This window comes from Ipomoea nil, unplaced genomic scaffold, assembly GCF_001879475.1.
Source record: "Ipomoea nil cultivar Tokyo-kokei standard unplaced genomic scaffold, Asagao_1.1 scaffold3069, whole genome shotgun sequence".
NCBI classification, from domain to species: domain Eukaryota; kingdom Viridiplantae; phylum Streptophyta; class Magnoliopsida; order Solanales; family Convolvulaceae; genus Ipomoea; species Ipomoea nil.
Genome location: NW_017619497.1, coordinates 6,487,964 through 6,501,049, shown reverse-complemented (window position 1 = coordinate 6,501,049; position 13,086 = coordinate 6,487,964). Strand labels below are relative to the sequence as shown.

At 38.8% G+C, this 13,086-nt stretch overlaps 3 protein-coding genes across 6 annotated transcripts; 1 reads left to right on the top strand and 2 right to left on the bottom strand.

Annotated features, from left to right (window-relative positions):
• Positions 1 to 672: 672 nt before the first annotated feature.
• Positions 673 to 5,832, top strand: LOC109165180 (protein STICHEL-like 3). 4 transcript variants are annotated; one of them, XM_019313833.1, is made up of 8 exons: positions 673 to 1,041; positions 1,226 to 2,039; positions 2,130 to 3,532; positions 3,651 to 3,870; positions 3,999 to 4,538; positions 4,661 to 5,171; positions 5,295 to 5,361; positions 5,470 to 5,832. In XM_019313833.1, the coding sequence occupies exons 2-8, from the start codon at positions 1,571 to 1,573 to the stop codon at positions 5,566 to 5,568; spliced, it is 3,309 nt and encodes a 1,102-aa protein (XP_019169378.1). In that variant the 5' UTR covers positions 673 to 1,041; positions 1,226 to 1,570; the 3' UTR covers positions 5,569 to 5,832. The 4 variants fall into 4 exon arrangements, with proteins under 4 accessions (XP_019169378.1, XP_019169377.1, XP_019169375.1 ...); XM_019313832.1 differs by having other exon boundaries at positions 1,226 to 3,532; positions 3,999 to 4,341; positions 4,384 to 4,538; XM_019313830.1 differs by having other exon boundaries at positions 1,226 to 3,532.
• A 114-nt stretch (positions 5,833 to 5,946) lies between these two features.
• On the bottom strand, positions 5,947 to 8,151 carry LOC109165184. The gene is made up of 4 exons (XM_019313836.1): positions 7,873 to 8,151; positions 7,155 to 7,753; positions 6,552 to 7,067; positions 5,947 to 6,313 (listed from the first exon to the last, which is right to left on the bottom strand). The coding sequence occupies exons 1-4, from the start codon at positions 8,141 to 8,143 to the stop codon at positions 6,173 to 6,175; spliced, it is 1,527 nt and encodes a 508-aa protein (XP_019169381.1). The 5' UTR covers positions 8,144 to 8,151; the 3' UTR covers positions 5,947 to 6,172.
• Positions 8,152 to 10,056: 1,905 nt separating this feature from the next.
• LOC109165183 lies at positions 10,057 to 12,823 on the bottom strand. The gene is made up of 4 exons (XM_019313835.1): positions 12,336 to 12,823; positions 11,505 to 12,118; positions 10,900 to 11,415; positions 10,057 to 10,414 (listed from the first exon to the last, which is right to left on the bottom strand). Exons 1-4 carry the CDS (start codon positions 12,607 to 12,609, stop codon positions 10,283 to 10,285), a joined length of 1,536 nt encoding a protein of 511 aa, XP_019169380.1. The 5' UTR covers positions 12,610 to 12,823; the 3' UTR covers positions 10,057 to 10,282.
• Between the last annotated feature and the right edge of the window lie 263 nt (positions 12,824 to 13,086).

Genomic DNA, 13,086 nt, shown 5'->3' with positions numbered 1-13,086 from the left:
TTTTTTTTTTATTTTTACAATTTAACTATTCTGTATGGTTTGTAAACTATTACACATGAGTGTAATTTATCCTCTACACTTTTTTTTATTCTATTTTTTAAAAGAAAATTAGAAAAGAAAAACATATAATATACGGAGTATTTATTTGTACATTTAAAAACATAAAACACACGATTGAGAATTATAGTAAATACAATCTTGAAGTTTTAACCAATGCACCATAATATATTAAAATCAACTTATAGGTATAGTCGTTCTACAATAGGTGACCGAATTTCATTATTGCTAATACTTTTTCATTTGAGTTTGTTACAAAATTTATATGCAATTAAACTACTTTTTCATAAAATACTTATTTAAATACAATATTTATTATTGAACTACTTTATTCATTATCTTTATGACATATCAAAATTTTAAACCCCTTTGAAAATTTTTAAAAAATCTTAAAATATAGTTTTCAAATTTTAGATATGTGTTCTGCAGTTTTGGGACTTGCACAATTTTTTTAAAATAAAATTTTAATTCTTTTTGTTTGTTTCTTTTTTATTTTGTAGTTAAAGAATTTGTATTGTTATGAATGTAATAATTCATAGTTATCACCTATTATATTATCACATACATTATACAGTATACATAGATAGACATTTTATACGGAGTATGCATCTCTCTTATTACTCTCTCTTCTCCCTTTCAAGTTTCAACTCTCCTCCAAACTGCCCAGAATCTCACTCTGAAAACTACATTTCAGATTCTGCATCTCTCACTCACTGATTCACTCCTTTCCCTTTCACTCTCACAAAAGAAAAGTAAGAAACACGCATTTTATGAAGGCACAGAGGCAACATGGGTTTGTGTGTTTTGGCGTCTTGTTATGTTACTCCATCGTTTTCTTGCAAGAAGCTCCCGTGAGGTTCATGTGAAAGTGTGTGGGGGGTGGAGAGGGAGATCTGGGAAAGTGAAAGAAACTAAACAGTGTTAATGATATCAACGTGTCGCTTGCAGCATAGCTAGTAGGAGGGGTTGCCTCTCTTGATTCAGGTGAATGCGGTGCTTTTCTGACCTCACTTTATTGTTATTTTTTTAGAATTTAATTCTCCTCTGATCTATACAGAGACCCTTTAGGCCTTTAAGCCCTTAATTTGTGTTATTCTTGCTTTTTGTTGGCATGCAATGTTTGTGAGTTGAGATAAGTGAATTTTGCCTTTTTTGGTGTTTTCAACAGTAAAGATTGAATTTTTATGCTGGAACTCAAGATGGGTTGCTGTTCTTGATTTCTGGGTATGGGGTGCATCAATAGTTGGTTCTTTGAGTTTTTGGTTTCATGACTAGCAGTTAGTATAGTATATATGGGAAGTAGTACCAGTTTGGAGTGAGAATTTTGGAAGGTGAAGATTGATGGTTGAATTTGGTCATTATTGGTATATATAGAGAAAATAAGAGTGAAGCTCTGTTAGTGAATTGGAAGTTCTTTGTAATAATGATATGGATTGAGAGAATGGAGTATTCTCTGATCTCCAGTCTTCATTCAAGAATATTTATGTGATCAGATCGATTTGATGTGGTGATCATGACAAGGATTGTCCGGGACCGGATCCTCAAGGATGTGAATGGTAACATTAGTGATCATTTGCGCAATCATATACATTTGACGAATTGTATTCATTTGAAGAACCATATGCATAAGCAAAGCCCTATCTTGGCCGATAGGTCCCTTATGAGGGACCTTGTCATCCTTCAAAGATCAAGGTCCCTGAGGGATCCTTCTGCAAGCCCACCCTCGTCTCCTTCACCCGTGGGAGCCCTCCTCAAAAGAGCTGAAAGGGATTCTGTTATAAGCAATGGGAGACGATCTGTAGGCATAGAACGTCCCATGGGTGGTAGATGCTTTTCTGGTAGCTCCCCTCAAGAGTTTCGTGTAGCATCTTCTAGAGTTTCTTCTGGTGAAGCTAACGGGGATAAGAGTGGAATTCGAGAAAGGAGAAGAGTTAGGAGAGAAGAATCGAGCGGGAGGATTCTTGGGAATGATTTGATTCCAGATGAAATAAATGGTTTCATCCAAAACACTATTTCTAGAAACTGTGAGCAGAGGGATAAAAGTATCAAGCAAAATGGACGGTATGTTCAAGATGATCATATCAAGACTCTCTCTGAGCAATTGAACGAGTACCCCGTTGACAGTGATGAGGTGGCTTCATCCAAAGCTTATAGACAACACGTTCACACTGAGAAACTTGCAATGGAAGCTGAAGCAACCGTTCGTAGATATTGCAGTGGGAGAGCAAAACGCCATAAGTTTCGAGGTGCAAGGAGAACCCGGGTTCCTCAAAAGGAGATGTCTGTGGCTTCTAATTCTCTAGCTCAAGGTGCATCAAACCCGAGGTATCATACTGCAGAAGAGGATGGAGATCAAAATATCACGAGGGCTCCTAGGAATGGATGTGGGATTCCTTGGAACTGGTCAAGAATTCACGACAGGGGCAAATCATTTTTTGACCTGGCAGGAAGGAGCTTTTCTTGCGGTTTATCTGATTCAAGGTTAAAGAAAGGCGGTGCTTTTCCTCACGGGAAGGACATTGCAGCTATGCCTGTGACATCTGAGTATACAAGTTCCTCGGATAAATCTGTCGAGGCGTTGCCCCTACTTGTCGATCCTTCTGGATCTCTAGGAAGTAAAGACAATGCTGCTTGGGTTCATGATTATTCGGGGGAATTGGGTATCTTTGCTGATGATCTACTAAAGCATGAAATCGACTCCGACCTTGTGTCTGAAGGAAGATCCGGGGAGCAACGCAAGTTTCATCGACACGGTCCCGAGAGGCACCAAAGTCTCAACCAAAAGTATATGCCAAGAACCTTCAGAGATCTAGTAGGGCAGCATTTGGTTGCACAAGCTCTTTTCAATGCAGTTGTGAAGAGGAAGGTTGGGTTACTTTATGCGTTCTACGGGCCTCATGGCACTGGAAAAACTTCGTGTGCTCGTATATTTGCCAGGGCGTTAAATTGCCAGTCCTTGGAGCATCCAAAGCCATGTGGAATTTGCAACTCTTGCATTGCACATGATATGGGGAAGAGTCGTAATATAAGGGAAATAGGACCTGTCAGCAACTTCGACTATCAGAACATTATGGATCTTCTTGACAATATGATCTTTGCTCATCTTCCATCTCCGTATAGAGTGTTCATCTTTGATGATTGTGACAGTTTGTCGCCTGATAGTTGGAGTGCTATCATAAAGGTTCTCGATCGTGCTCCTAGGCGATTCGTTGTTGTCCTCATTTGTTCAAGCCTTGATGTGTTGCCTCACACGATCATATCCAGGTGCCAGAAGTTCTTTTTCCCGAAGTTAAAAGATGCAGATATCATCTATACATTGCAGTGGATCGCAACCAAAGAAGATCTAGAAATCGACAAGGATGCACTAAAGCTCATTGCTACAAGATCAGACGGATCTTTGAGGGATGCTGAGATGACCCTCGAGCAGTTGAGTTTGCTCGGGCTCAGGATTTCTGTTCCTTTGGTTCAAGAACTCGTAAGTCTTTGTCGTTTTGTCCTATTAAAGCTTTAGTTATAGTTCTCTGGCTAACTAACCAAATGTGCATTGAAATTTTGGAATTAAAGCTTTGATAACGATTTTGTATGGTATGTAGGTCGGGCTTATCTCCGATGATAAGTTAGTAGATCTACTCGACTTGGCACTATCAGCAGACACAGTCAATACTGTGAAAAGTTTGCGAGAGGTCATGGAATCTGGAGTCGAGCCATTGGCTTTAATGTCACAACTTGCCACAGTCATTACTGATATTCTCGCTGGCAGCTACGATTTCACAAAAGACAGTCCTATCAGGAGATTCTTCCGCCGCCAAGCATGTAAGCAAATTTTAATTTGACACCTTACTGTGTTAAATGGCATATTATTATTGTTGAAAAATAAAGAGTCTGGTTTATCTATAGGGTTGTGTCAGTTATGAATAGTTACTTACAGTTATGTGTTTCAGTATCTAAAGATGACATGGAAAAGCTACGTCAAGCTCTCAAAACGTTATCTGAAGCGGAGAAACAGCTGAGAACATCAAATGACCGACTTACTTGGCTTACAGCTGCATTACTTCAGCTCGCCCCGGATCAACAGTACGTCTTACCCACCAGTTCTTCTGCAGGCACTAGTTTAGATCAAAGCCCCATAGGCTTAAATTATAGAGGTGGACGAGAGAGACCCAGGAAAAGTAATGCTGAGTGTAGTGAGGTGCTTCCCCGAGAAAGAACAAAAATTAAGGTGGAAAGCTTTCAAACTGGCAGTACGAGTGACAGTTACAATGGTTCCAAAACGAGAGGCACGGTTGATAGAAACGGACATCCTCAGCAGACATGCAACGTTTCTAGTGATAACAGAAAACTAGGTAGTAGACAAGTGTCTGGTAAACTCCGCAATGAACTCGAAGAAATTTGGTTGGCGGTGCTAGAAAAGATTCATATAAATAGCTTAAAGCAGTTCTTGTATCAGGAAGGAAAGCTGATCTCGGTTAGTTTTGGCACAGGTACTTCATTTGCGTTTGATTCTCTATTCTTGTTCAATTTGTCATAACATATCGAGTCTTAAACTGAAACGAAAAATTTACTTCGACATGTTAAAGTCTTAGCGGTTTTCTTGTTTCTGCAGCTCCCACTGTGCAACTAATATTCAGTTCACACACGACAAAATACAAGGCAGAAAAATTAAGACTACATATTTTGCAAGCTTTCGAGTCTGTTGTTGGGTCCCCGGTGACAATTGAAATTAGAGCTGATTTATGGAAAGATACAAAGGCACGGCCACAGCCAATTATCTTGCCCCCATCTCAGGATACCAATGGAAGTGGACAAAGGTTTCAAAAAGATACAGAAGGTTTAGCCTTAACGACAGTCAACTCCACTGGGATCGAGAAAAACGAGATTATTGAAGAAGTAGACCGTGAACATTTTGAAGGAACGAGCTCAACTGCTAAGGTTTCCAACGTGACCTCTACTTCGGATTTAAGAAAATTGGGGGACAGGAATCAGAGTCAGAGCCTGGTGAGGAGCCGGGTATCTCTTGCTCACGTAATTCAGCAAGCAGAAGGATGTGTGCCCGAGAGTGGATGGTCTAAACGCAAGGCTGTTTCCATTGCTGAAAAGCTCGAACAAGAGAATCTGTATGTTCTTCTTTTCCCAACTATTAATATTTCCAAGTTTTACAATTGGTATATTTATTTTTTTTCGAGAAAACCCGTAGTTATCACAGAATGTAATTAGCCTTGACATTCTCTTCTATACAGGAGATTGGAACCAAGATCAAGAAGCTTGCTTTGCTGGAAGGCTACTACACCAGTATCCCACCGAAAGGTAACAATAGATTTTTAAGATAATTTTATGTTCGATATATCAAAACATTTGCATTATATAGGGATTGTTAGAACCAAGTTTCACCTAAACTACAATTCTTTCATGCAGCTCTCGCGCCTCAGAAGCAGAAGTAGGAAGCCAAAAGGTTTACTGAAATTGGTGTCCTGTGGGAAATGCCTCTCTGGTAGGTCTCCGAGGCAACGATAGAGAATTCATAGCAGATGATGATGCATATGCAGGCTTAGCTGCAGGTTCAATTGCATTTTCTTGATTCATTAGTTCCCTCCAGTCTGAAAAGTTAAATTTCTTCTGTTAAATGCTTTTCTCTCTAATAATAACATAGAAGGAATAGAAAGTAGAGAAGGATTAACTCTTCCGGTCATTAGTTTTAGGATTCTTTATGTTACCAGCATAGTGTTTGACTTGAAGTCATTACCAGTATTAGTGCATCTCTTTATATACTTTCTTGAAGGAGTCCCCTTTTTTTTCTTTCCTTTTTTTTTTTTAACAAATAAATTTTATTTCATTAAAATGATGAACCCAAATAAGAAAATAGTTCGACTCCCTATAGGAGTGACATATTGATCTTCTTGGTTTGAACTGTTCAGCTATGAGCAATCTAAGCTGGTTTACCTCCTTGTGGTTTTTGGCCGGCTAGGCTCACAAGGCGGGGTTTACCAGTGCACACTCTCGGATAGTTGCTGCGAGTTTTCCTCGTCACTCAAGAATTGGTCTAAAACAGATTCTGAATACTCATGATTAACAATTTATTACAATTCACAACAATTAACAATCTTACAACAAAATTTTGTTATTGCCTTTGGGTTTTCTTGGGAATAAGAACATTAAAATCAGTAACAGTCCATTCTGCCTCTTGGTCAGGGTCTTTATATATTTCAGTTCCCAGGTCAATTGACGTCCATTTCCTCCTAGCTGGTACACTCCCTGGATCCTGCATCCAAATTATGATACTTTTAGAATGCCAAACTCTTGATTTCCTTTCTTTTATCTTTTAGGTCAATAATGGAGATTAATCATGGCAATCTGTTGGTAAAGTTGTTGACTTGGTAGCCACCAGGTTACAAGTTCGACTCCCAGTGGGATCCAGCCTATTGGTTGGTGCACACCCTCGGGTAACTTTTTGCTGTTCTTCCTAATGAAACTTGAAAAGAAGAGCAAAAGTTACTTACCTGGTAAAAGTGGAGGGATTTTGACAGCCTCCCAACATCAAGATCCCATGTTCTTGGGTCACCAATCCACCCCTCCCCTTGCTTGGTAGGGTAACCATAATCACCCCAAACTGGATGGGGCAAAATCTGCATAATCTCCTGTGGTTGAGGATTACTGTATGGGTCACAAGGAACATAGGGGCTCTCAATATGCTCCCCATTCCCTGGTGCACAGTACACGTGATAGGCCTGATAGGGATAGTTAGCTGTGTCGTTCCGGTGCACCTTGGTTCCATTAGGGAATGTGTGGTATGGAGGGCATAGCTTTGGGTCCCCAGGATTGCACCAGGATGGTGTTTCTGGGTTCAGTATCATTTCGCTGTAACGTGTTACGTCTGATGTTACATTCCCATCACATCGCTTCCCATTGTTCTTCCAGCAGCTCCCCATGTCTAGCAAGTAGAATTGGCTGTTTGGACCTCCTCCCTTGATCACATTCAGGGTGAATCTCACTCTGAAGTGTGGCGATCTCGGTATCTGAAAAACCAGACCACATCATTCAACATTCAAGAATCATATGTTTTAATAATCATCAGTCTGAATCAAAGAATTTAATTTACTCACAATTTTTAACATGCCCCTAGTTGGATAATGGTACCCACCAGAGAACCCTCTTGTGGCATCTGATCTTAGATAAAGCATCAGCCATGGGTATTTTCTTGAGGTCCTCAAAACATGGTGGAAAACCCAGCTTCCTTTTCCAAGCTCCTTCTCCCATTTCACAGAATAGAAAGAACCATTCTCACTCCCTATATTGCTCAGCCCAGAGTCCAAATCCCATGACCCATAAAAGCTTCCTTTGAGTGAAGTCCTATTAGGCCCTTGTAAAGATGTGTAATTGTGATAAATCAAAGGCTGGTTCATGCACCCTTTCCCAAAGCAAGGGAACTGGTTACCAGACCCAAATGGCCCTACTTTTTGGCCATTTTCTGGGCACTTTCCTGCATAGGTATCCATGTTGCCATTCTTCAGCATGATCATCCAGAATTGCCATGGTTTCGGGGTGTCGTCAACCTGACATTTTGAGCCTAAGTAGAGCTCTTTCTGTGCAGCATAAAGGTCTGCATTAAACACTGCTTCTGATTCCACTCCAAGAAAAGATTGCCCAATTCCAAGCTTGTTATCCTCTTCAGTGACTCTGTGGACTAACTCATAATAAGGGACTAAATTGCAGAAACAACAGCAATCATCATCCCAAAACCATCAAACATCAGACATGGAAATCTTAATAATCCAGAATGTTCAATGATCAAGAAAAGATGCCATAAAGAAACACACTGACCTTGTGAATGGGGAGGAGAAGTCTTGTAGAGATCAAAGCAATCTGCAGCTCTGGGGCTGCCCATGTTAGGAGCCTCTTCTCCAACCTCATTGCACTGGTTCCATCCTTCTATGGCCAATCTCAGCCCATCCCTTGCCATTCCTGGATCCCCAACGGCTGAGATGTACTCACCCTCCTCACCATTGCAATGGGAGAATGCCTTGGGAACAAACACATTGATCAAAACAAGAAGATGAAGAATGTGGAAACCTGGAAGTTTTGGTTGAGCCATTTGATATGTTTCAAGCATGAGAGCATGCACTTCTGTTTCTGTATATATACAGGTAATTTTGGATTATCCTAAGTTGTAAGAAATGGCTTTTTTGTTTTTTTTTTTTTTTAATGACGAGAGAAACCCGCCACCACTATCTGAGGGTGTGTCCTGAGTAAACTTAGCTGGCAAAATACCACAAGGAGGTAAACCAGCTTATATATAGATTGCTCCCGGTGGGAGTGAAACTTGGAAACTTTTAGTTACCAAACTAACAGCCCGACCTATTAGTCAACTTTACTTTATATTTCATTTTCCCCTAAACTGCACTTCACTTCCATGATTTAGTGACCAAAAATATAAATTAGTGACGTTCATTACATTGATTTTTTTTTTTTTAAATTTTCGATCTGTACATTTTGATATCAATGGTATACGTTTTCATATATTATGTATTTTCTTAAATTATGGAGTTAGAATGCAAATTGAGACTATATACAACGAGTTCGATCAAGAAATGTTAACAAGAATTAAAGATACGAGAATCATGCCATATGTATTACTTGTTTCAAGTCAAAAATGGCATATCCAATAATAATTTCGGATTGTAAGAGAGAAGTGGTGCAAGTGGATCCGGTGTAGCTTCTTCTAACCCTAAGCTTCAGAGATAACCCTTCCCCAAATGATGTGTAGTTGTGCACAAAAAAACAAATGTTTATTTATTTTGTTTCATCAAAGGAGTTTAGTGATAGTTTAACTCAAATATTCGCTTTAGCATGCGGCAGAACACTTTTTTTTATTAAGAAAAAAAAGGGAATATTAATTCATGAGGGGTCCACTATTTTTCTTTAATATTTGACCCTTTACTAGTTTGGTTTAATAATAATAGTAATCAATATATGGTAGTTGAATACTATAATTTAATTAGTATTAGCAATTTTTCTTTAATATTTGACCCTTAACTAATTTTGTTGTTTTTTTTTTTTTTTTTTTTGAAAGCCTTTACTAATTTTGTTTAATAATAATATATGGTAGCTGAATACTAGAATTTAATTAGTATTAGCAATTGATGGAGTTATAGGGAGGTCTAACTGGACCTAATAACTCAAGCAGTAAAATTTTTGACCAGCTAAGCGGGCAGGTTGTTAAGGTGGCCTCTAAAAGGCTACTAGGTTAGTTAGGAAATAAAGGCTGACAAATCGTCTAATGAGACCATCGAGTAAATCGATTGACTACTTCACCCGCTCTCCTCTTGACTAAGCGATTGACCTTGTGCTTTGGTCGTCTAATGAGAACATCGAGTAGATCAATTGACTAACTACCTCATCTCTCCAACTTATACTTGCCACGTAGACCTACTTCTTGCGCACAACGAGTCAATACCATCCCCAATGGGGATCAAACTCATGACCTCCCATTTGGAAGAGCCACTTCGTGCCACTACACCACAAGGTCATTAGCATTGACTTTGTACTATTCATACTAGACTTTTATATCTTGAAGTTAGTCAGCTTGATTTGATCTAACCGATTAACTTCACTCAATCGCTATATCGTATCGTGCTGGGGTCTTTCGACTGATCGATTAATATTCTATCTATATACACTCAATTTGCTTCAATGATCACACCATAACAAATTTCAGACCCTCCGTCTAATTTACACCATCAACAACAAATATTGAAAGTCGTAACACAAAATACACCATGGTACCAAAAAATTTTATAATTAAAATCATACTAAAACTTTAAATATGCGTATTAAATTATCAAAACTTAAAAAAAGATTTAATTAGAATGATCACAACTAGGAATTTTTCCCACCAATATGCTCGGACAGTAACTTGTTCCTTTGAATAATATTTAAAATATTTCATTAACACCATATATAAAATTACACTCAATAAAATTCAAATCTTTTGATTAAGAAAACAAAAGAGTAAAGAATCATTGCTTAACCTTTGAACTAAGGATTGGAATAACATAATTAAAAAACGAGAAATTTTCTTTAAAACATTGTATTTTTCATTTCCAAGTACACCTCTGAGGAAAAACTGATGAGGTTTTTCTTCAAACCATATATCAGTATCTTTCAAAAATGAGAAAAGAATGTTTTTTTTTTCTTTTTGCCAAGGCAATTTTGTTTTATTGCCTATTTGGCTCTAGATGTTCTTAAGGATAAGAACATTAAAGTCACTGACAGTCCATTCTGCCTCTTGGTCAGCATCTTTATAAATTTCAGTTCCCAAGTCAAGTGATGTCCATTTCCTCCTAGCTGGTGCTGTCCCTGGATCCTGTACCAAACACAACTTTTCTTTTAGTGACAAGAAACCTGAGATCACTATGCGAGAGTGTGTAAATCAGTCTAAATTATCCATAACTTGTTAAACCCTAGGCCTAGACCTTTTAGGAATGGACCCATTAGGTTATAACTTATTCCTGTATAAATAGTAGATATCTGAACAGTTCTTTACACTAAATACAATGAATCCTTTATTCTATCATTCAATATAGCTGATTGGGTCAAACCAATTAAAAAAACTAATATACTGCTCCCGCTGAGAAAGTCAACAGCTTAACCAACTTGGATGCGTCCAAACACAACTTTGTTAACATAGGTTCATGCCCTCTTGTTTTCTTTAACTTTTATAGGTTAGTCATATGCCAATAATGGAGATTAATCATGTCAAACTGTCATTTTGCACTTTCTTTTTTCAATTTCTTCTCATCTGTAATTATGAGAAAGTGAGAGCTTAGAAAAACAGCAAAAGTTGAGTACCTGGTAGAAGTATAGGGATTGTGACAGCTTCCCAACATCAAGGTCCCATGTTCTTGGGTCACCAATCCATCCCTGCCCTTTCTTGGTAGGGTAACCATAAGCACCCCAAACTGGATGGGGCAAAAGCTGCATAATCTCCTGTGGTTGAGGATTACTGTAGGGGTCACAAGGAACATAAGGGGTCTCCATATGCTCTCCATTCCCTGGGGCACAGTACAAGTGATAGGCCTGATAGGGGAAGTTAAGAGTGTCATTCCTGTGAACTCTGGTTCCATTAGGGAATGTGTGATATGGAGGGCATAGCTTTGGGTCACCAGGATTGCACCAGGATGGTGTTTCTGGGTTCAGTATCATTTCGCTGTAACGCGTTACGTCTGATGTTACATTCCCATCACATCGCTTCCCGTTGTTCTTCCAGCAGCTCCCCATGTCTAGCAAGTAGAATTGGCTGTTTGGACCTCCTCCCTTGATCACATTCAGGGTGAATCTCACTCTGAAGTTTGGCGATCTCGGTATCTGAAAAACCAGACCAGATCATTCATCATTCAACATTCAAGAATCCTATGTTTTAATAATCATCAGTCTGAATCAAAGAATTTACTCACAATTTTTAACATGCCTCTAGATGGATAATGGTACCCACCAGAAAATCCTCTTGTGGCATCTGATCTTAGATAAAGCATGAGCCATGGGTATTTTCTTGAGGTCCTCAAAACATGGTGGAAAACCCAGCTTCCTTTTCCAAGTTCCTTCTCCCACTTCACAGAATAGAAAGACCCATTCTCACTCCCTATATTGTTCAAATCCCATGACCCATAAAAGCTTCCTTTGAGTGTAGTCCTATTAGGCCCTTGTAAAGTTGTGTAATTGTGATAAATCAAAGGCTGGTTCATGCACCCTTTGCCAAAGCAAGGGAACTTATTACCAGACCCAAATGGCCCTACTTTTTGGCCATTTTTTGGGCACTTTCCTGCATAAGTATCCATGTTGCCATTCTTCAGCATGATCATCCAGAATTGCCATGGTTTCGGGGTGTCGTCAACCTGACATTTTGAGCCTAAGTAGAGCTCTTTCTGTGCAGCATAAAGGTCTGCATTGGACACTGCTTTTGGTTCCACTCCAAGAAAAGATTGCCCAATTCCTAGCTTGTTTTCCTCCTCTGTCACCCTGTGGACCAACATGTATGGGACTAACTTGCAGAAAGAGCAATTGTTCTTCCCTGCACACCCAAAACCATCAATCATTTATATCAGACAACCTTAAAAACTCCAAAATTATGCAAGTTTGTGTTCAATAACCAAGAACACAACCCCTGCAATCAACAAATATGAAATGAAACAAAGATTTGTTTTTTTACAACATAGAGCCATCATGTCTCCTTAACAGTAAACTATGGGGACCAAGAGAGGAACAAGAAAGCATAAAAACACCCTGACCTTCAGACAGAGAAGGAGAAGCCTTATAGACATCAAAACAATCTGCAGCTCTGGGGCTTCCCATGTTAGGAACCTCTTCTCCAACCTCATTACACTGGTTCCACCCTTCTATGGCCAATCTCAGCCCATCCCTTGTCATCCCCGGATCCCCAACGGCTGAGATGTACTCACCCTCCTCACCATATCCAAGGCACAACACCTTAGGAACAGACACATTGAACAAAACAATGAGATAATAAAGAACTAAAATACATTGAAGTTTTTGTTGAGCCATGGACAAGTTTCAAGCATGAGACCATGTAGGCATGTACTTCTATATATAAACCACAAGGACTAAAAAGGGAATAGAGAAGATAGTTTTGAGTTTCTTCATTTCCTCCCTATTATGTCCAAAAGCTTCCAAATTTTTCTTGCCCATTTTCCTATTTTTATACTAGAAGTTAACTCACCTTTAGTGTCTTACAACTATACTTGTTTGCAACATTGGGTATGGAGTAAATAATGGTATGCAGCTGTTGGTGGTTGCCACTTGCTCCTTTTCATAATGTGTTAGGTAGAAATATTAGAAATTATAATCAGTCTAAGATCTTTTTACCAAATACTCAACAAAATTTGATGCTGGGCTACTTAACCTCATAAATTTGATCCCAATTGCCCTTATTATGTACTTATTATATGTAGTAGGTGGTGTGTCTATACAACTTTAATGCCAAAAAAATTGTAGTTGGTATTCAAAATTCCATACAAAAAG

Coding starts and splice junctions, on each gene's coding strand:
- LOC109165180 (XM_019313830.1), top strand. CDS start 1,571: ATGACAAGGATTGTCCGGGACCGGATCCTCAAGGATGTGAATGGTAAC. Junction 3,871..3,998: donor ATTCTTCCGCCGCCAAGCAT/GTAAGCAAATTT, acceptor TATGTGTTTCAG/TATCTAAAGATGACATGGAA. Junction 5,172..5,294: donor AAGCTCGAACAAGAGAATCT/GTATGTTCTTCT, acceptor TCTTCTATACAG/GAGATTGGAACCAAGATCAA.
- LOC109165184 (XM_019313836.1), bottom strand. CDS start 8,143: ATGGCTCAACCAAAACTTCCAGGTTTCCACATTCTTCATCTTCTTGTT. Junction 7,754..7,872: donor TTCTCCTCCCCATTCACAAG/GTCAGTGTGTTT, acceptor TCTGCAATTTAG/TCCCTTATTATGAGTTAGTC. Junction 7,068..7,154: donor CTAGGGGCATGTTAAAAATT/GTGAGTAAATTA, acceptor CTGGTTTTTCAG/ATACCGAGATCGCCACACTT.
- LOC109165183 (XM_019313835.1), bottom strand. CDS start 12,609: ATGGCTCAACAAAAACTTCAATGTATTTTAGTTCTTTATTATCTCATT. Junction 11,416..11,504: donor CTAGAGGCATGTTAAAAATT/GTGAGTAAATTC, acceptor CTGGTTTTTCAG/ATACCGAGATCGCCAAACTT. Junction 10,415..10,899: donor AATCCCTATACTTCTACCAG/GTACTCAACTTT, acceptor TGTTTGGTACAG/GATCCAGGGACAGCACCAGC.